General features: G+C 34.9%; 1 protein-coding gene across 3 annotated transcripts in view; it reads right to left on the bottom strand.

Moving 5' to 3' along the window:
• The window catches only part of CSMD3 (CUB and Sushi multiple domains 3), a 512,136-nt gene that overhangs the window by 6,307 nt on the left and 482,755 nt on the right, over positions 1-23,074 (bottom strand). For all 3 annotated transcript variants that reach the window (XM_065752466.1, XM_065752468.1, XM_065752469.1), the window contains 7 exons: positions 18,677-18,850; positions 16,097-16,270; positions 15,809-15,882; positions 8,888-8,999; positions 7,592-7,771; positions 4,684-4,749; positions 3,287-3,445 (listed from right to left, as the gene is read on the bottom strand). In XM_065752466.1, the coding sequence (XP_065608538.1) occupies positions 3,287-3,445; positions 4,684-4,749; positions 7,592-7,771; positions 8,888-8,999; positions 15,809-15,882; positions 16,097-16,270; positions 18,677-18,850 (939 nt within the window). The remainder of the gene's footprint in view (positions 1-3,286; positions 3,446-4,683; positions 4,750-7,591; positions 7,772-8,887; positions 9,000-15,808; positions 15,883-16,096; positions 16,271-18,676; positions 18,851-23,074) is intronic.

The raw sequence follows: 23,074 nt of genomic DNA, 5'->3' as shown, positions 1-23,074 counted from the left end.
TAGTGGTTTAGAAATTTCAAGTGTCAGAAAGAAGGCCTTCCTGGTATGATTACTTCCTTTCTGTGAAGGCACTGAAATTACTGTTGCATGTTTAAAAGCTAATGAGAGCTAAAACTTTAACAGTAAGAAAACTGAATCCAAAACCATGGAAAACAAACAAAGAAACAAACAATTTTCCGTCCATCTCCAAAAATTGCCATCAAGGTGAAACTAAAATTCACTCATTAATTGTACAGAATTGATATCATACTCGAATTTATCATCTACATGTCACTGAACAAAGTTACATGAACAGTGACTTTTATTCTGCCCCTGCTCCCTCCTATTTTTTTTAATGTACACAGACTAACAAATACGAACAACTCCACAATGTATTTAGTTACTATATGTTAGCTAAATATTAATACAATTCAATGTCTTTATTATTATTATTATTAATGGAATATTTCAGTCCACTTAGTTTTGTTCATTTCCTATTTTTGAATTTGTTGAAGTTCTGGCATGTGAGCATGAACTAAAGAGTTTTGAGATGTAAACTTGCTGTCCAGTGGAAGAACACATAGCAAGGTGCACTAAACCACTAGCTGTCAGGATAGTTGGATAAAAATAAGGTTTTCTGTACAGGTACTTGGTGATTTTATAATGCTAAGGTAGAGAAGGAAGAATGCTAACACACACACGCACACGCACACAAAATAAATAAATAAATAAACTTAATGGACTGTAGTGTTGGATAGGGAAGAGTGTAGAAGAGCTTTACAGCTAGAGCACAGATTTCTGTATACATGATCAGAATAAAATATCAATTTTATTCTGTAAAACTGAATGCAGAGAAGAAAAAATAATGTAAAAGATAATCACATCCGTCTTATTGGCTGCTACTCTGAAAAGGACAAAATGTTATAAAATGGAAAGATTTGCCCATACACATCACAGCTAAGACATTTATCTTTGTTCTCTGTGTTAGGACTTGCTCACTCTAGGCTTTTATTATATACTCTGGTAAGACGTGCGGACATCAAATACTAAGTTCAGGCTAAGATGAAAATTTCCTACCTCACTTCAGAAGCATCAATATGAGATATTAAAATGAAATTGCTTTTTACTTACATGCCTAAAAACACAATTTCACTTTCCATGCTAAGAGTAGGCAATTGCTGTATAAAAGGTATGAGTGTTTGTGTTAACACTGCACTGAGTTCAAAATAATGTGCCTTGGGTTTGCTCTCTCGTTTTCAGGGCATCATTGATTCAAGTAGAGTTTAGCCACTTTAGTACTTGGACAGTGTCCATCTATACAATTCTTGGAACTAAGGAAAAATGAATCACATGTCATGAATGAATGCATTGCATACGTGTACATTTGGAACTACCTGCATGAGGCTGAGGGCTTTGGTGTGTGTACACGAGCACAAACGTATGTGCATATTCAAAAAAAAATATGGAGAATTTTTTTCCTGCAAGCCAAGGCACCTCTATTCTCTGCAGATTTCCATTGATTGATTCACAAGCATTTATCAGTGAAAAACTGATGTGCTTCTTCAGAGCTGGCAACTTGTATTCCAGTGCACAAAAGAATGTTTTATCTGATTCCAAGCAATAAGAGCTGCGCCTTTTTCTTCTCTTAATTCCTATTACAGAATTGCTGTTTTCACTCACACTAATAAAACCAAATGCACATGCCCATTTTCCAATCTGTGACAGACATGTATACTATAATCACATCAAGCAGAGGTGTCAAAATAAAAAGAAGTTAAAAAAAAAAAAAGGAAGAATATAGAACAAGGAGTACAGCAGTTTTAAGATAACTACCTATCATTTTGGATAACCACAAGTTGAGCTTTGTGTCCAACTGAGAAAATACTTTGATTTAGAGAAGGAGGCTTTTTTGAGTGAAAAAGACACCATTTTGAGGTTTACAAGTGCCAGTAATGTGAAACACTGGATCTGCTAATACCCTTATGGAAATTAAATGGTAGAAACTAAACAGACATCACAAAGCAGATTGAATTTGCACAGAAAATCAAGAAAATATGGTGAAAAATTGGAAAATACTTTATGAAAAAGTCTATCTATGGCCTATCAAGAGGAAGTCTCAAAGTACACCACAAAATATTTTCATCAGACAAACCTGATAAAATTTCACTGCTTTAGATAGTAGAAATTGAGAACTAAACAGATGCATGGCTTCTCTGGCCCATTATATTCTTCCCATATACAATCCCTGACAGAGAAGCACATGTGCTGAACTTCCTCATTTCCCAACATGTAAATGGTGTATTACATTTTTCCCTGCTAAACCTCTGGAAAATAAGAGTTAGAAAAGAGTCCTTAAATGATGAATAAGATTAACAGCAGCAGGTCCAGTCTATACATAACTGCAATTTAACTTCTTTGTTTTTTCAAAGAGAGTCTCAGATAGATGGTATGGTTTCAAAAAACTAATTTTTGAGTGAAAATTCTTTTATGTTTATCCATATCTCTGTGGATGGATAAGCCTGCTATTTCTGTGACATGACAGGTCCTCTGCCTGTGTGGATGACATGATTCAATCAAAAAGTTCAAGAAGTTTGAAAGAGTTTGAAAAACAAATAAAAACAACTTATAAATCCAAATAGTTCTAAATCTTCTTGTTTGCCTTCTTATCAAACTATACCTGTAGTTTCTGTTGATGTTTTACAACACAGAGAATTGTGCATATTGCTGTGCCAGCACAACCACAGCAACAGTGCTCTGCACAGCAGGAATAGCAGAATACCATAAACCAATATTATAATCAAGACCTTCTGCAGAAACCACAGCATGAAGGTTATCTAATTTTTTCAGCTATGTTAGCTAGTCTAACATAAACTGCCATCTCTCCTTGTTCCCTGTGTTCTTTAAGTATTCTAGGTCAACATATTGCTTGTTAATAGGGCGATGTAGGAAAAATCTGCCATTTAATAAAATGCCAAGAATAGTAATCTAAGTACACAAAAAAAATTTAAGGAAAAAGAATGAAAATTAGAAAAAACAATTCTTTCACTTCTCATTTCCCATGAAGTATACAAGTATAATAAAATACTGGGGAAATTGAAGAAAAAAAAAGGCGGAATAATCGCTTCCTTTGAAAGAGAACTTAGTTAATATGAAAATATCTCTGATAAGCAAAGACAGTTTCAAGCAGATATTAAAAATTAGAAATGTGTGTTATGAATTAAGTTACAGACAACTGATAAGGCAAAAACAAACAAACAAACAAACAAAGTAAAAACATAAACTGAAATTAGTTTTTCTTATCCCATACCTGAAAGCAGCAATTCCATATTACTGTTTGTAAGTGTTGCATTTACTCTTCCTGAAGTTGCATTGAAACTGGTGACTGTCAAAGTCATGGGCTGTTTCTTGCTTTTGTAGTTGTAAGATCCTTTCCATATATAATTTTGGGCAAATACATCATCAGGAACTATACAGACAACAAACGTTTCAATACATATTGCAATATTTAGTGCTAATGAAGTCAAACATCCAAAAAAATCTTATAAATGCAAGCACTTTATCTACTCTCTCCTCTCAGAATCACAGTAACATAGATGGTTTGGGCTGGAAGAGATTTTTAAATATCATATAGTTCAACCTTCCTGCCACATGCAGTGGCACTTCCCACTAGAAAGCTTCTCCAAAGCTCCATCCAAACTAGCCTTGAACACTTCCAGGGATGGTTTATCCAAAGATTCTTGGGGCAACTGTTCCAGTGCCTCACTATCCTCGCTGTGAAGATTTTCTTTGTTATACTTAAATCCACACTTTTTAAATTAAAAATCATTACTCCTTGTCCTCCACTCTCTGGTAGAGTCTCTCCCAATCTTTCTTGTATTCTCCCTTTAAATACTGGAAGTCCAATATAAGGTCTCCCCAAACCCTTCTCTTCTTTGGGCTGAATAATCTCAATATTATCAGTTTTTTCATAGGAGAGGTGCTCCAGTCATCTTCGTGGCCCTTCTTTGGACCTGTTGTATCTAACAATTCTATGTCTTTCTCATTCTGGCTCTCCCAGAGCAGAACACAGTGCTCTAGGGGAGGGTCTCATTAAAGCAGAGAGAGGGGAAGAATCACTTCCCTCAACCTTCTAGCTACACTTTAGATACAGTCCAGGACATGGTTGGCTTTCTGGGCTGCCACTGTGCATAGCCAACTCATGTTGAGTTGCTTATCCACCAGTATCCCCAAGTCTGTTAAGCATAATCTTTGTATATAAAGTATAGAAGCCCAATTCTTTATTATGTAGTCATATTTTATTTATTGAAATATATATATATATGTGAACTTTTTCTTGTCTTGTTTTAAGATCATAGACTGCAGGGAGAATAAATGCATTAGATTTATAGATTTAATTTAAATATAAATTTTGTCATTACTCAGTTGTTTAATGGTTAAGTTAAATAATGCAACAGTATTGTTCAAAAGAAGTATGTTACCTATTCAGTGTAACAGATATATATATGCAAAATCTTTAAAATCTGAACATGAGATACAATTTAAAGAGTAAAACTGCAATATATCAAACTTAGCTCTACAACAAATCATCAATATTTAAAATCATCACTTTCATATTCTTCAAAGTCACTCATACTGAATTTAAAGCTTTGTGTTTGTGTGTGTATTAGCATCTCATGTCATACAAGCATACAAAAATATATTTACCACTTAGTTTTGGACTTGGTGTTCCCAAAGCTGGTCTGGGATCCTTCACCAATATTTTGGAACCAGCTGTTAAAAAAGAATGAATTACAGACAAACTGTGAGCAAATCAGTTACTCAAAAACTAGGAAAAATCATTTCCATACTTCACTTGTTACAAAGTATGTAAGATGATCTTTCAAATTCCACATACAAATGAGATTTCAGTCTTCAGACTTATTATCACAGGAGCACATGCTCACTGATTTCTTCTGTTGCCACATTTTCCTGAGTTATCTGGATACCCCCAAGTCATTTGTATTACTTTTGCTATAGAATCCGTATTTCAGCATTCAGTCTTAGAATAGGCATCTAATATATGTGAGATGCCATCTAAGACAAGTTGAATGATTCAAATATTATATATAATTTACATATAATACGTGCGTGTGTGTGTGTATACATATATGTAGATGAACACACACAGGTATCCACATAAGATAGCACCATGAATGCTGTTCTGACTGGAGGTAATGCGATATCAAAGTGAAAGAGATTCACAAGTGCATTTTATATCATATTCCTCTCCAGGACTTAATTATCTTCAATACTGCTGAGATAAACAGATTTGTTCAGGAATGAAAAAACAAGGATACATGCTCAACCTCTTAAAATTTGAGAAAATCACTAATTCTTAAAGAAAACATCAGAAAGGGAGAAACAAATTAAATTGTCCACAACTGCTAAGACTATTTGAGCACTAGAAGTTAGAGAACTGAATTTCAGCTCTTTACTGCCTAAAGCAGGAAGTCTTCCACTGCTGAAAGTAGAGAAGTTGCATTTCCTCCAAGTGAATGTTTTATTTTGAAGAAAATAATTTGGATTCATTTGGGTATAAAAATGGCATATAATTCTGTCTTCTAGTGCAGGATACTCATGTTGCACTAGGCTCCATTCCTTGCTCCAGTGGTTATTTAAATACTATGCATTTTGGATCATGGTTTGGAATGCAGTCCTCTCTCTTTGATCAGTAATTCAGTGGAAGCACTGAGAATATTTTCCTTGAGTGTTAAGAATAACTAATAATCTTTCTCTTGCTATATAGATTAAAACTGGCAAGCAGCAAGGACAGGTGGGCTGAATTAATCCTAAATTTCTCATGACCTGATGACTGTTTTTAAGACTGATTGGTAAATCTCTAACTTCCTGTCTGTTCTGAAAAAAACTTGTCAAACTTCACTGAATGTAGTTGGCTTGAAGGATGTGTTTGAGCATTAGCTGTTTTCTTGATTGCATCAAACTCAGGTTAGAAATGGCTGAACCACAGTTTCCAAAAGGCTTTAGTATAAAAAGCCTTGAGTTAATCAGTCTCATCAAGGTGGATTCATTTCCAGTAAAGTTCAGAACTGACATTTTGAATACAAGACCAAAATAAAAATGTTATCTATGAGGTTAAAGTTTCTGGATCCAGTCATTTACTACAAATACTGCAATTTTGTGTTTATAAGTACAAATTCTGCTTAGATTCCTCTGAATATCCTTTTTTTTTTTTTTTTTTTAGATCTGAACTCCAAGTCTTTTGTTCCTTTTCATTCTCTTCCAAGTTATATTTGTGAAGTTCACCATCACATGTGAACACTGTCTTCTTTAGTAGGAGAAATGTTTCATTCATCTATGTAATAAGTAAGATTGAAAGTATTTAGGAGACAGTTTACTTTATCTCTTTAGAGTTAATACTTGACAATTTGTCACTAATTGATATTTTTTGCCACTGCTAGAGAACAAGAAACAAGATAAATGATACTGAAACTCTTGCATTTTCTCAAAATTTCCTCAAGATACTGGGAAACAATGATATGGCAAGGTAGATACACTAATAGTTATCACTGAAAACATAAAAAAATATTTTTGTTCTCATAAAGAGTTATTAGGTCAGATAATAGACAGTTAATATTACTTGTTTCAGTATCATCAGCAGAAAATTCTTGGATCAAAATACAATCTGTGAATCACATTTGGCTTGCCATAACATTTCCTGAGCACTAATGAAGTCGTGGTCTTCTTGGCAGATTGCTTCCTAACACTTTCCCAAAGCTCTGCTCTGTTCTCCCCCAGCACTTGCCTGGCGTGCAACACAAGGACACCAGTTTTTTAATAATACAAAATATACACTTCCTGTTAAGTGAATTCCCCTTCCAAGTGGCAGCATTTGGTTATACAGCCACTGTATGTCTCTCTAGGAGCCCTAGGGATAACCACATTTGAAACATTACATATCAGTAATCAGTTCTTTAATTATTCAGGAAGTGGAATTTCACATAATTACTATTCCTATGCATTTCTTATTTCACATAAGAAACATCATTCTCATCATGTTTTTACCATGAGAATTTTCTTGCCACGCCATGCCATGCTAAAATACATAGGAGAAAAAAAAACACAACAAGCTACACCATAAACAAAGTAGAATTTTGGAAAACTGAAGTAAATAAACTCATTTTCTTCACAACTTCACAAAGCATCCTTCTCTAATATTGCAACAATTTTAGCTGATTTGCAGTCTCCTACAATAAACCTACCTTCATCTAGGCTTCATATGAATGTGCAAAAATACTGAGGTTCTTATTCCACTAAGCCTATCACAATGTAGCCCACACCTGATTCAGTCATGAATTTAAAAACAGGCATCAACCTGGCCCCCTGAATTTTATAATTGTATCTGCAATTCACACCTCTGAGCATGCAAATGAACCATAAGCTGATGAAAACATTTGTCCTATTAAACACAACTGACAAAGGCATAGAACTATCCATTTAAATATTCACCCTTTGTGTTTTTCTTACCATTCTACCTCATCTTATTAGATGGCTAGTAAAGAATATTGCTGAAATGTGATAGATGGCAGTTGCAACAGGAAACAGAGGAGGTTACCTTCACAAACTGGAACTTTCCCAGTCCATGTGCCATCAGACCTGCAAGCTCTGTGCTCTGATCCTCCTGCCAGGAAGAAGCCTGGCTGACAAGTGTAAATCAGTGTATAACCAAGTGAGGGAAGATCCATTCCTGCAACGTTCGCATGAGATGGTGTTTCTGGTTGTTTACAGCTGTGAGCTATGAAGAAAAGATAAAATATCCTTCAGTGAAAACAGTGAAAAAATAATCTGCACTCATTCTGACAGGTAAATAATGGGGAAAAAAGGCTTCAATATAATAACATATAAATATATTTTTCTTAATTAAGTTATTATATAGAGTATAGGTGATTGTACTTAGGTTACAGATAAATATGTTCTTGAAGATGACCCTTTCGACATCAGGAGACCAAGAACCAATTTAAATGCACTCCTACACGTTTAAAATTGTCTGCATACATGAACACAAAAAACACTCATCTTACCATATGAAAAAACAATCCTGGTTATATGATTTAAGTTACCTGTATAGTATTAAATAACATTAAATAAATGGGTTACTTTGAAAAACGCTATATAGGTTATTATAGTAATTGTAGTTGAGGCAAGTTTTAAATATCAGGGACAAAAATTAATTACTAAACCTAATCTCATGAAAATTGTTTTACATCCTTAAATCTCTCAGACATTCATTGTTGCGTTATCCCAAAAATAGCATACCTCTGTATCTCCAAAGTATGAGCAGAGCTACTGATTTGCTTTTTGTTTAAGGGGAACATTACTACCAAATGGAACACTAACGCTGTTGTCTTCTGTGGGTATGCTCAACGTACATTGGTAGTATTCCTTATGATTAGACTTTATAAGGTAACACTGTTTCTTTATAAAGAGAAATGCATATGACTTGCTGAAGAACTAGAAAGATTAACTGTGATGCTGAAACGTGAAAGATCTTAGAAATGAAATTCTGTCTGCAATTAAGAAGATTATCTTCATTTCAGATTCTACAAATGACAGTTTCAAAACTCTTTCCCATCTCCCCCACTTTTTAAAATGCCCTAATACCCTGATTACAGTTAGTAAACTGCTAGTGCAAACTCTCTGCCAGATCTGATTGTAAACTCAGATCTTAAAACTGATCTCAGATTGTAAAACTGTAAAATAGTAATGAAAATTTATATTAAATATAGGATTGTATAATTATATAAAAATATAGTAAATATAAAAATGCTTAATTAAGGAGCAAAGATGGAAAGGAATTAAAGAATAACTTTAGAATTAATAGAAATACTTATTCTATCTATCTATTACTTACGTATACATTCTGGCTGAATTCCACTCCATGTAAGATCAGGGAGGCAAGTTCTTGTTGTTGATCCATGGAGAAGATGTCCTTTCTTACACTGGAATTGAACAACATTTCCCACCTGTTGAAAAGTAAAAAGCACAGTTATATTGTTATGAGGAGTATTTTTTTTTCAGAAAAGACAAAATACTCCTTCACACAATAAATTCTTGATAAATTATGATACTTCTGTAGAAAGATGCTCTTTCTGCAGCATTTTGATATGAGATAAACATTTGCTTCATCTTTATTAGAATTATTCTTCCTACAACATGAAATCCTCTATGGAATAGAATCAAATTCTTCTATCCTGCAGTCTCTTTCCTTACTGTGTCTACCCAGCTCTGGACTTCCACTACTACATAAAAATCAAAAGAGACACGTAGAAAATCTTGCAGCATACTAGGGAAGCCACAGAGCTCTGATACATAATAGGCTGCGTTGAACCTTTGTGGAATGGTGTTAATGGAGGTCATTAAGCCTTCTGGAGCTCAAGAATTAGTTGGATGATATTCTCAGATATATGGTTTAATGATTTTTTGTGCATGGTGCCAGGAGTTAGATTTTATGATCCTTGTGGGTCCATTTCAATTCAGGATATTCTGTGGCTCTAGCTAACAAATGGAAAGGTTAGTTTGCTAACGTTCTCTATTTTCTAAAAAAATAAAATAAAATTCCTGTATTACAGTCATCTTTTACAATAGTACCTTTTCTATCTGAAAGAGCAAGTACTCACTAAACAATTTATTTCCTCTTACCGTTTTAAATAAAGCAGCAATAACAAAACAAACAAGCAAACAAACCATGCATGCAAACGAATTTTAACTTTATAATGCTCATCAGAGAAATATAACTTTTATATGCAGGTGTCCAAAGTAGCATCAAAACTACAATTGACCAACTGATGAAGGTGCTTGTAGAAGTGCTGCCATACTATTCATGACCAGGTCAGTGAATAAATAAATGAATTAATCTCCCAGCTCCTAAAGTAAAATAATAACAAAAAAGCAATCATAATAATAGAAAAAAGCTACAAGTCATTGTTTTCCAAAGTAGATCTAGTTTTTGTGGCCTGTTTTGAATACTGTCATACTAAAGACACCAGGTGGCGCTACAATACAGAGTTACATGAACTTAAAAATCTCGCGGTGTTGTATATTGCTCAGCTCCCTGTACAACTTGTAGGGAAGTACAGGTGGGAAATAGCCTACATGTCTTTATCCACTGTAGTGGATATAGTGGATAAAGACTTTAGAGAGAAACTGTTCTATATGGAACAGTGTTTATAGTCAGTCCTAGGTGGGAAGAAGACTTCCTTGAACACTTTGGTTGTCTCTGTTCTGTAGTTGTTGTTTTTTTGTTGTTGTTGTTTTTTTATAATATTCACTTTGGATTGGATATTCAAATAACCAGCATCAGTGAGTTTTCCTTTTTTCAAGTAGAAAAACATGATATATTTGACATTTCCTAACACAAAAGAAAGATCGAGAAAAATAAATCCATAGATATCAAACTGCAACTACTTATTAATAGCATAACAGTCTAGATGTATTATTATAATTGCATAAAATAATCGTATATAATGATTTCCTCATTGTTTTTTACATGGTATACAGGAATACAATTTATTTCTAATTGTTGTAAATTACTTTAGTTTCAGCTTTTCTTGGTCTTCAGTTTACCAAAGAACATGCAGATATTTCAAACTTCTCTGCCCCCAGCAATTCATGACAGAGGAATGAACTGCTAAAGGAACTGTTTTAGTTTCAGATATCATGGAATTGTTTTCTTCAGAGTGTTTAGTATGATGCTGTGTTTTGGTTCAAGGAGAAAAACAATGCTGATAACACACCAATGTTTATACTTTCTGCTAAACGATGTTGTACAAAGCCAAGGCCATTCTCAGTGAAGGGCACGAGGGTCTGAGAGGGAACAGAACCAAGACAGCTGAATTCAACAGGCTAAAGGGATATTCCATACATCATGCGGAAGGAGTTTTGAAGGAGGTGAGAGTTCACCTTCCTTTCTTCTGCTCACTAGGGCAGCTAGCTGGGCAGTGTCAGGGGGGGATGAGCAATTGCTTGTGCACTTGCTATATACATTTATATACATAAATAGTAATGAGTATTATCCTTTTCTCTATTTTAGTAAATAGTTTTATCTTGACTTACTGGGGAACCTAAGGAAGCAGGGAAGTAAAAAGATCCAGAAAAAGTGGTAGAAACTAGAACATCTTTCTACAAGAGTTTAAAGTGAGTCGTAACTAATTTTGTTATGTTTTGTGAAGTTCACTGCTTAGTCTTCCCACCTCTTTTCTGCAATAAATCCAGTGTAGACTAGTGATTTTTGAATTTGACTATTAAGAGTTCAGTTATATTGTAAATTCTGGACTTTTTTTAAGAGCAGCCCATAGCAAGACTTTGAGCATAAAGCATCCTAATACTACACTCTTATAGAAAGAGACATAGTTTCTAAAATACTGGATAATTTTGGTAACAAAAAGTTTAGCATAAGAGCTTATAAAAGATATTTAACTCTACTTTGACATTATAATGTACATTTTTAAGCCGTAGTTAATCACTCATTCTGTTTACAATACAAACCAATAGTGACAACAAAGAGCTTTGTGTAATTATTCTCTTTAGGTATATGCATGTTGTAGTTTCAAGCACATTTTGTCATTATATGGAATACTGATAAAACCAGGACGATATATCTGCTAATAAAGATCACAGCATAACTATAATCCTTTTCAGAAATTGCCTGGCATCTATTAAGACATGAATTTCAATGATGCAGTGATGATGTCAACTATGCTTGTGTCCACAGCTAGCCTGCAGGATTAGAGCACTTATGATTTTATCTGATTACTCCATCATCACTGAAGTTTTTATAAGCATTAAGTTCAAGTTCACAGAAGGAGAGTATTTGCAAGGTTCCTCCATGTCTTCAGATCAAGTTTCAAATACCATTTCATAAAAGAGAATCTGTATTGCTCAACACTTGAAGTACCATTCAATTGTGAGGTGGCAATATTTGCACTTTCATTAGTGTAGGGTCTGGGAAGTCAAGTTTTGATACTCCTTTCATTCAAGTGAGGAATTGTGTCATATATGCATGAGTTTTCAATGCCAGCAACAGCACAGGAAAACAGATCATTACGACTGGGGAGAGAAAATACTAACAAAAAACAGCACTGTGGAAATTCATGACTTATTAGTATTGTGAAAAACAAATAACAGTCAGTGATATAGTTTTGTAGAATAGGAGATATTGACAGCTGTTAGACAGCACTAACATAGGACACCACAATCGAAGACTCAGCTTCTACAGAGAAAGTTAAAACTTAACCATTAAATCACTTAAGTGGCCATATTAATGAAAGTTTGAAGGTGAAGAATTTTAGAGAGTTTTTTTCCCAGCCCTTTCTCTTTTGAAAAGAAAACAAATAAATAAAAATGAGAAAAAATGACTGTGGATTAGAGTCAGAATACCATCCTATGTATTCAATGGTGAGAATTCCTTATTACAGATTTGCCAAGTGCAACCCATTTTGCTTAATTCTATGTAACACTTTTGATCTATTATTAAAAATGAGAGAGAACTAAAGAGAGTACTATCAGAGTAAAAGTAATCCAAACGATCTCAACTTCAGTATTTTTTTATTGATCTTTAAACATTCTGCTGTGGATAGAAGAAACAAGTAATTTATTATTATTATTTCCTTCAAAAAGGAAGTTAATTATAGCATATTATAAATAAAATTATGTTAGTGGATCAAATGAATCATAATATTATTGAATACATAGTAATGCAATATTTCTTTCCAGGAACTAAAGACAATAACTTGCCTAGAATTAGAATAATTCACATAGACAAGTAATTCTATATTAAGATAGAATAATTTAACTGCCATTTCAACACAATAAAGAGCTGAACTTTGCTTCATGTGTGAGAATGCTACTCCTATGTTCTGTATTAACTAAGCAATCATATTTAGAGTAGCTAGAAATCTCACTTAGGCATTTAGTTAATATATAAAACCAAATCTCACAGCATCAGAGCTTGAGGATATACTGCTGACTAGAAAAGACTATAGCTCATATATTTTACAAAATAATTGTCATCTAACTAAATTTGCTGATTTGCCCCATTATTCTGCAAGTCACTAACCTTACAACTAAGTGATCAAGGATTTAAATCCTGCCAGCAACTACACTTCTTTTAGGAATTATTTATCAGTTGACATTTTTTTTAATATTTTGACACTTCATTGTTAGCTGTGAGTGATGCTTTCATACACAGCCACAACTACATCTCAAAGGAGAAAGGCCCTATTAGCTTCTTCAGTGATAAAATGCTCATTAATATGCCAGAGAAACTGGAACAATAAAACTGTAGAAAATAGACGTTACGATTCATTTCTTATGCAACTGAATAAGGAGTTGCAGTCTAGCATAATATATGAGGGCTGCTGCAAAAGCAGTGCCTCTTATTTTCTTATGTTGGCCCAAGACATCTGAAGCAGATGTCAGTGTGGCCGTAGACACCAAATATTCCCACCAATATTCAATTTAATTTTGTTGCTGTGCAACAGATGGCAGCAAAGGAGCACACTGACAAAATGGAATCTGACATAAAAGTGCAGATGAAGCAAGGGTGTGTCACTGAATTCCTTCATGTGGAAAAAAATGGCATCCATTGTCATTCATTGATGCTTGCTGAATGCTTATGGAGGCCAAAGAGTGGCTGTGAGGACACTGAGGTGATGGGTGGTACAGTTTAGCAGTGGTGAGAGAGACAGTTGATCACCTCCACTGGTACAGATTTTTACATGCATGGCATGCAGGCTGTTACTCATCACTGTTGAAAATGCATAGCTAATAGTAGTGACTGTTGAAAAATAGTGTTTTCTAGCTGAGGATGCTCTATCAAATAGGGTTATTGTGCTCTTTTATTGTGCTCTTTGTGTCTCTTGTATTTTCTATGGAAATAAACAGGAGGCATTACTTCATAGTATTAATTTCAAATAAAGTTAGTCCAAGGACTGCTCCTGTGTATTCTGCCTTGGCATGAAACAACACGCCACTTCATTTTCTGGAAAAAAGTCATGACAGTTATATAACCATTCTCTGTAGCTGTAAAACTCAAAGATTGCTAAAAACAATCACTACTGCATAAAAATCACAAAAATGACAGAACAAAGAAATCTGTGACCCAGACTTGGAATAATCTTTGGCTTCCAAAAATGAATTTAATATTGTAAATTGCTCAAATTTTAATCAGGCCTTTCTTGCATTTCTGAAAATCTAGTTTATAGTTATCTTCTAATACAGGCACCACATTCAACCTGGAAGCTTCTAGATTATTTTTCCACATACTCCTGTTGATATGACTGCATTTTTCAGCCATACTACCAAACACAGATGTATCAAAATAATTCTGACTCTTCATTAGTTTGTTTGCAGCTGCCTTATCATATTTCTAGAAAACCATAGGTCACATTTCTGCATCTGTGCACCATTCACCCATGCAAACAACTCAGTGAGATCTCTATTTTGTGTGATTCAGAAAATCAGTAATTCTGAAGCTTTTTCAGTTACACATTTTAGTATTGTTAATCATTAAGCATAGTAATTAAAGATCTCTTGCTACATTATGAAAAGGGTTTTCCATCACTGACTACAAAAACAACTCCCTTGTTAGTATTGCAGTATATTTCTGTATGGAAAACACACATCAAAACACTTACTCTGCATATACTACATTCTAGCATGGAAAACACATCACATGTAATTCCACCAGGAATATATGCAAACAATGTTTGCTTACAAAACAGCCTTGCAGCAAAGTAGATCAACAGCCTTATAGGCTGCATCAAGCAGATCAGTGACATTAGGTCTAGGGAGGTGATCCTTTCCCTCTGCTCAGTGCTGGTGAGACACACCTGGGTGCTGTGTCCTTTGCTGGGCTCCCCAATGCAAGAGATACAGGAACATACTACAGAGTCCAGTGAAAGGCCACAAAGCAATTAAGGGACTGGAGCATCTGGTGTATAAGGAGAGGCTGAGAGAACAGTGATGTTCACATTGCAAAATAAAAGGCTCAGAAGGAATCCTATCAGTATGTATAAACACCTGTTGGAAAGGAAACAGAGCTAGACTTTTCTCAGTGGTGCCCAGCAATCAGACCAGAGACAAAACAGGTACTAACTGAAATTCAGGAAATTCTGTTTAAATAGAAGAAAAAGCATTTCTATTGCAAAAATGATAAGCTTTGAACAGTTTGCTGAGGGAGTATTGGTAGCCTCTATCAATGAAAATATTCCAAACCAACCTGGACACAGATCTGAGCAGCCAGCCCAAGTTGATCCTGCTTTAGAAGGTTTTGATTGGACTAGAAGCTTTCCAGAGGCACCTGCTGGCCCCAATGACTCTGATTCATTTCGGTTCTATCTTCTCATAAAAGTGAAAATGGCCAAACACAAAACAAGAAATAACACCCCACCTGTACCCACTTACCCTCCAGAAAACTCCAACCAAGCAAATGTTTTTTAAAACTACACTTCTGCTAGCAGTTTGGCACAGAGTGTACACAATTTCAAAGTTAAAAATCTTTGACAAGCAGTAGAGCGTGCAAATATATTGCTTTGGAAATACTGAACTCCTTACAGGTGAATGTTGAAGCAAAACTTCATCACCAGACTTTCATTATAGAGCAGACACAAAGTCAAGATAATCCAACAAGCAGAAATAAGGAAACAGTAATATTTGAGCAACCAACTTTTCTTAGGACACAAGCAGTTTCTTGACATCTAATCAGAAGTTTATAAACTTTGAGTCAGGATAAAACATCTTTAATATCCAATTATTAAAAGATAGCATACTCTACCTGATAGCCAAATGTGTTGTTTTGCGATCCGTGCCTTGGTACTCCTGGATTTTCACATGCTGTGCGAGTAGGTTCTTAAAAAAATATATATATTATAAATTAAAGAGCAATATTTTAATGAAACATATGAATGTATAAAAATAGTACAATGAGCCAAGGAGAGTAACAGAAATAAAGTGACTTGATTCTCAGACAATATAGAAAAATATGAAGCTAAAAGCCCCTAGACTGACCTTACAGAAAAAGGAATAATAAGCATTCATGTCTACAATATGGTTGTCTTGTTACCTATACATCGAGGTGAAGAACCACTCCATGTGCCATCTGCTTGGCAAATTCTGGTGCTGGAGCCAACCAAAATAAAAGGCAGATTGCAGATAAAGGAGACTTCTGACTGGTAGATAAAGCTCTTGCCTTCTCTTTTCCCTTGAGCAGGTACTCCAGGGTCACCACAAAACTTTGCTGTGAGAAAATACATGACAGAAAATAAATGTATATTTTATTATAATGCCCTGTAACTACTATTGCTGACACTGACTATAGAGGATCTTCATGCACATTCGTGCTGATGAAGAAAAAAGCCATAATCTACAATATATTAAAATTTTATAAATTTTGCATCCTTAAGTGAAATGGGACTGCCTAAGGAATTATGGGTTCAGTTCTGAAAAAGATCTCTGAATTGGTGCTAGTGCCACAGAAATAATTTCACTGTGGTTGATTGAAAAATGACGGTTGTAATTTTTGTTTCAATTATCAAAATCATAGGGAAGTCTTAATTTGAAAATATATGCAACATATACTTTCAACACAGAGGTCTGAAATTGTCTCCACATCAGTTTTTTGTATTAACAAAGTAACAGCCACTGCCATGCAAGAAGAAAAATACTCATATTATAAAAAGAAAACCAACATGTTTTGTTATTTTTAATTAAAAAAAAAAAACAAACAAATCATTCCACTGTCAGTAACCTTTAACCAGTCACTGCTGAATATCTACTGAGCATCTGTGTTTGGTATAGAAGCCATGAAAACTAGGCACTATGCTAATTCCAAGCAGTTTTCCTCCACAATTGAAATAGAGAACTACAGGACAAACTAGAAGTACAGCAAACTAGAGTTTTGTGAGTGTTCTCATTCGCAGTGGATATTGTCCTATGGTTTCCTGGAACCTTTAACAGAGACAGGGAGAGCTTTCAAGAAATGCTCAGTGGAGGTTAGATACTGAGGTTATGAGACTACTCTCATTCTTTAAAGATGTTTAACTGACTAAGTTAAATCTGTAGTTAAATATTTTCAGGATCAGAACTATATATTTTTTTGCCTTATACTGTCAAGCCTATAAAAACAGCAGTCCTTTAATCAAGATGCTATACAACTAATTAAACAGACAAGTTTAGTAGGTCATAGATGATAAATAACAACAACAACAAAAAAAAGAGTATATCCCATTCCTAATTATTCCACCTAACTATAAGTTGCACATCTTCAGCTACATGCTGTAAGGAACCAAGCTGGGAACTAAATTTCTGATGTCAAGAGCAGTTTAAAGATTGCTTATTGAGAATGACTTTCACCAGCTTCTTCACATTTCTGCCAGATGGCAGCTAGCTTAAGCTCTTTCACAAGCACTGGCTGCCCATTGATTTACTCTGCAAGCCAACGAGTAACCTCTGCACATCAGCAATACTCAGTTAATGTAATCTCTGCATGAAACCATCTTTAATTCCTGGGCAGCTGTACTCTGTGCTAGCTATAACTTTTAAACATTTTAAAGATGGAGCCCCTATTTTAGAGCATACTGAAGTATTCCAACATCAAAGATGAACAATAGCCTATGATATAAAAAATGAATATAAGAACACAATATTTCAAGGAAGAACAAATGGTGAAAAAAAATTTTCCATGGTCTTTCCTGTTCTTAATATTGTAAATTCTAGGAAACCTTCATTTAGTGAACTTAAATAGCATATGCTTCCAGAAACAATGCCTTTCACCATGCTCTAGTTCTGATATGTAGTTTCAGCAACACTAAGTAACTGTTCTTGAAAGTAGAGAATATCTTTACTGGGAAAAGAAAAAAACTGATCATTATCATTCCATAGTATTAGGATGTAGCTTAGAGAATGTTCTTGAGAGGGAGAGATGAAGAATGAGATGAAGAATGCAAAAAAAAAAAAAAAAGTATAATAAAAAACCATTTTTTCCAACATTTAGAAATCTAGTTGGCAAGTTCAAATGAAGCTTTAGAGCCACCAAGATGAAATTATCCTCTTCCAGATAGAGCTCTTCCTCAAGATTGCATTTCCTATGGTGTAGCTGTTCTACCAATAACTACAGAACGTAGACAACTGAATCTCTCAGAAGTATCACACTTTGGAACAATACAAACCTAAATAAAGAGGATCATTCGATATTACAATTGAATTTCTAGCAATATAAAATCCATCAATGTGACAACTTTCAAGTTAATAAAATTTACAGCACAGAACGTACAGCTTAATTTAATGTATGGGGAAAAACAGAAAATTGCCATGGAACTCCCCTGGGATTTAGTGAGCACCAGTCTTGTACATAACTCTCTGTGACATCAGAGAAAGTTTAGCATGAGTAATGAGAAAAAAAACGAGTTTATAATGAAATTTCTCCTATTCTATGCGTAGTTGGATCCAAATACAAGACAGCATGTGAATTTTTCTTTGGGATATTTGATGTTCATTGCCTATAATTCTATTGTTTTCCTATGTTCTCATATAGGGTTTACAGATATTCCTATCTCTTCTCTAATACAAAAATAATATCACAACTTTAGAAAATATTTTTAAAAATATATATCAAAAAATACAGGACCATAGATAAAATACTTACGCAAGCATTGAGGTACTTCACCACTCCAAGTTCCATTTCCAACACAAGTCAAAACAGCAGGAAAAGAGAGTTCATAGCCTGGAGAGCAAACGTAGCTAATGCTAAATCCCCAGTCCAAATTTGTTCCTTCCAACCTTCCATTAGAAATCTGCGGAGGAGTTGGGCAGGTAACAGCTGCAATAACATTCAAAATAATTAGACCCAGCTGCTGTAAATATTCCCTGTGTACACTATTACAAGAAGAACCATATGTGCTGATTTCACCTTTTTTAGAGGACAACTGAATGAGAACATGCTATATTTCTCAATACGTTGTTGCCATATTTCCTGGAGTTAGTACTTCCTAGTTTCCTCCACTTCAGAGACATATTATAAAGGCTGATTAATAAAGTGTCTTAAACTGAATGTTGTATCAAGCAAGGTAGAAGATTACCTCAAAATCAGTATAGAGACTATGAAGTATAAATAGTTAAAAAATTGTAATATGATACTAATTGAATTTGCTTATTTGTGTTTACAACATAGGGTATAATTAGTTTTACTGAGATAATAGACAAATAATAGTAAAATGCTTCCTTCCTATTAACAAATTCAGGCATATTCCAGATATTAATGCCCAGGGATCAACTTCCAGGGCATGATTCCTCTAAAATATGCCTGCAGAACATGTTTCTATGTAACATAATGTGATTAATATTTGCTTCATGACTAGCTCCTCAACAAAAAAAGCACATCTAAGTAGAGGGATAAAATTGCAAAATCTGGATTCTCTTGCAATTGTCAGTGTTGTTTCATCTAAGAAGCCCAACTCCACTGACATAGCATTTCTCATTTCCAGGCCTCCCAGCAAAAAAAAAAAAATAGAAACATCTTCTACTCATCTATAGTAAAGAAGATTGAAAAACACCACAGGAGGACTGTAATAACAATTGACATATTAGTAGAGATGCAGTAGAAATGTAGATGGAAATAAAACATTAGTCTCGATAATGGGATAGCAGCAATTATTAACAGAGGGCTATAGGGAAAAAAAAGAGTATAAAAGAAGCTACATGAAAGAACATATTCAAGAAATGACAAGGCTAAGTGAGTTTATACCGGGCGTCTGCTGCAGGAAGAACAAGCAGATGAAGCCCTCTGCAGACAGATGGGAGCAGCCTCATCTTCACAGGCCCTGGTCCTCATGGGGAACTTCAACCACTGTGATATCACAGAACCATTGAATCCTTCGAGTTGGAAGAGACCTCTGAGGGCCTCCCTTTTGATATTGATAGGCTGCTATCAGGTCACCTAGGAGTCTTTTCTTATCCAGGCTGAACAGTCCCAGCTCTCTCAGCCTGTCCTCATAAGAGAGATATTGCACATGATCCTGTTTGTAAGAGACAGAAGCACCTCTCATATGAAGAGAAGCTAAGAGAATTGGGATTGTTCAGTCTGGAGAAGAGGAAGCTCAGGGGGGATCTTATCAATATATGTAAATATCTAAAGGAAGAGTACAAGGATGATGAAGTCAGATTCTTTTCAGTAATGCACAGAACCAGGAATAGAAGAAATGGTCATAAACTGGAACACAAGAGTTTCTGCCTTAATTTCGAGAAGCATTTCTTTACTATGTATGTCACTATCTGGCACAGATAGTGAGACCTACAAAAGCTATCTGAACATGATCTTGAGGAAAGCTGTCCTTGATAGGAGTCCCTATTTGAGCAGGGGCATTGAATCAGATAATTCCCATATTCCCTTCCAACTTAAACAATTTCCTGATTTCATGACTCTGTGATACAGCAGCAGTTCTCAGATATTCAGCTTAAAGTATACTACAAATGCAAGTCTGTTATAAAAACAAGTAAAAAATAAAACAAATCAATGCATGAAGAATTATCCACCTGCATCCAAACAACACTAGAGAATCGTTTATATTTCCTATTATGAAAGCACTGCAATAATTATGTATCCATGTTCTGGCCAGTTAATTTTCCAATTACTTGAACTAAATAGTACCAGAAGACCCTGGCATTTTCTCCTTACGGTAAGAACTAAGTATTATAAATTTCAAACATACTAATGGATATTATGTATTTCTTTTAATTGTCCAGTTAAATAGGTTATTATCTAGTGTTGCACACCCAACGAATCCTAGAAATTCTGTATATAATTATTGTTTAGCATTTATACAAAACATAAATGGGCAGAAAGAAACCAGATGAGGTTTAACATGAGCAAGTGTAGAGTCTTGCACCTAGAGAGGAATAACCGCATACACTGGAACAGGCTGGGGGATGAGCTGCTGGAGAGGAGCATTGAGGAGAGGGACCTGGGTGTCCTTGTGGATGACAGGTTGGCCATGAGCCAGCAGTGTGCCCTTTTGGCCAAGAATACCAATGGAATTTTGGGGTGCATTAAACAGATTGTGGCCAGCAGGTCAAGGAAGGTGATAGTCCCGCCTCTACACTGCCCTGGTGTGGCCTCACCTGGAGTACTGTGTCCAGTTCTAGGCTCCTCGGTACAAAAAAGACAGGGATCTCCTCGAAAGAGTTCAGCGGAGGGCTACAAAGATGATAAAGGGAGTGGAACACCTCCCTTATGAGGAAAGGATGAGAGACCTGGTCTGTTCAGCACTGAGAAAAGAAGACTCAGAAGGGATCTGATTCGCGTTAATAAATATTTAAGGCCAAGGGACACTTCTCAGCAATGTGTGTGATAGGAGGAGGGGAAAAGGCCACAAACTGAGGCATAGGAAGTTCCGCACAGATTTATGTGGGAACTTCTTCACAGTTCAGGTGACAGAGCAGTGGCACAGCTGCACAGAGAGGTGGTGGAGTCTCCTTCTCTGGAGACGTTCCAGACCCTCCTGGATGCCTACCTGTGCAACCTGGGCTAGGGAGCTGCTTTGGCAGGAGGTTGGACTCAATCTCTAGTGGTCCCTTCCAATCCCTACAATTCTGTGGTTTTGTGATAAATATCTATGGTCAAGAAATTGAAGCCAAAACTGACAGTCTACTTCCTTCTTTATATGTTTGTATGAATCAGATCAAAGCTAGTTCTCCTGCTCCCAGTTAGGTGCAGTATAGTCCTTAAGAATTACATTGGGAGACTTTTGTTGAAACTGTATCATAAAGAACTGTTCTGTCTGCTAATCTTCTTGTTTTTCACTTACAGGCATTCTTAGAGGCAAATTAAACCTTTGTCAACTAGACCAGTATGGTCATTCTTATGTTCTTAAAATTAGATTTGTAATTGAAGCTGCATCTGGTTAAGAGCACAATAAAATACAAATCAGATAATTTTTAAGAGGATCTCAAAGTTTGACATCAAATTCAGTGTTGGAAAGGAGACATTATCAAAGTTGAAATAGAGTCAACTTATACTTGGTAGCATATTGGAACAATTATTCTTGAGAAGGAAAACAACTGCAAATAGGTTGAAGAATCTAAAGTGATTTTACCTGTTTTTTCTCTATGGGAGAAAATTAATAGTGAATATATAGGTTTATAGTGAAACTTTCAGAAAAAAATAAACCAATAGTGAGAACAAAATTCTAGTTCTAGAAAACTAGAGATTAGACACAATTAGTATGAGTCCAGAAAGAAAGAACAATGAAAATGTAATGTTGCTTTTTTACGGCTGTGATAGCAAGAAGAGTGAAAAAAATAAGCCTATAGAGAGAATGTGTTTCTGTGTTTAGCAAGATCCTTAGAGGTTTCTCACAGAAAATTGTTTTGATGATGAGGGTGATCTTTCAGTAAAGTAAAGACTTTTTGCTATTTAAACTACAAAAAAAGTTTTTTAAAAAGAAATTCAATAAAACAGAAATATCACCAGTAGAATTAGTAAATGAGAGTGAGGACCTGGAGGTTTATCATTCTAGTTTTAATACTGCAGAAAATAATAGAAGAATATTTAATAGGGAAACTTCTAGAAGGATTTAGACTTTTTGCTAAGTATGTTGATACTGCATACATGCACATTTAATGAGGGATGGATCAGAGAAATATCTTGTTATTACAAACAGCATAACTCAGAGCAGTTTGTCATTGAGTTCAGTTCTATACATGCAGACTTTTCCCAAACACTCCCATCATGGGTTTGAGTATTATTTTTGTAAAGACAGGGACAATTATATATAGCTTATCTTTGGAAATGACATCTTGACCTTAACAAACAAAAAAAATGTAAACTGTTGTCATTTCATGCTGTCTAATCAGTTTAGCAGCAAAACAAAACAGTATTATATATTTAACAGTACTGTATTGGATTATTAAAAAAGAAAGAAAAAACATAAAAAGAAATAAAGAGAAAGAAAAAGAGAAAGAAAAAGAGAAGGAAAGAGAAAGAAAAGAAAAAGAAAAAGAAAAAGAAAAAGAAAAAGAAAAAGAAAAAGAAAAAGAAAAAGAAAAA

This window comes from Cyrtonyx montezumae, unplaced genomic scaffold, assembly GCF_038088225.1.
Source record: "Cyrtonyx montezumae isolate F1298 unplaced genomic scaffold, pur_monq_1.0 scaffold_8, whole genome shotgun sequence".
Classification (NCBI taxonomy): domain Eukaryota; kingdom Metazoa; phylum Chordata; class Aves; order Galliformes; family Odontophoridae; genus Cyrtonyx; species Cyrtonyx montezumae.
The sequence above is the reverse complement of the archived record's forward strand: the minus strand, read 5'-3'. Positions and strand labels throughout refer to the sequence as shown.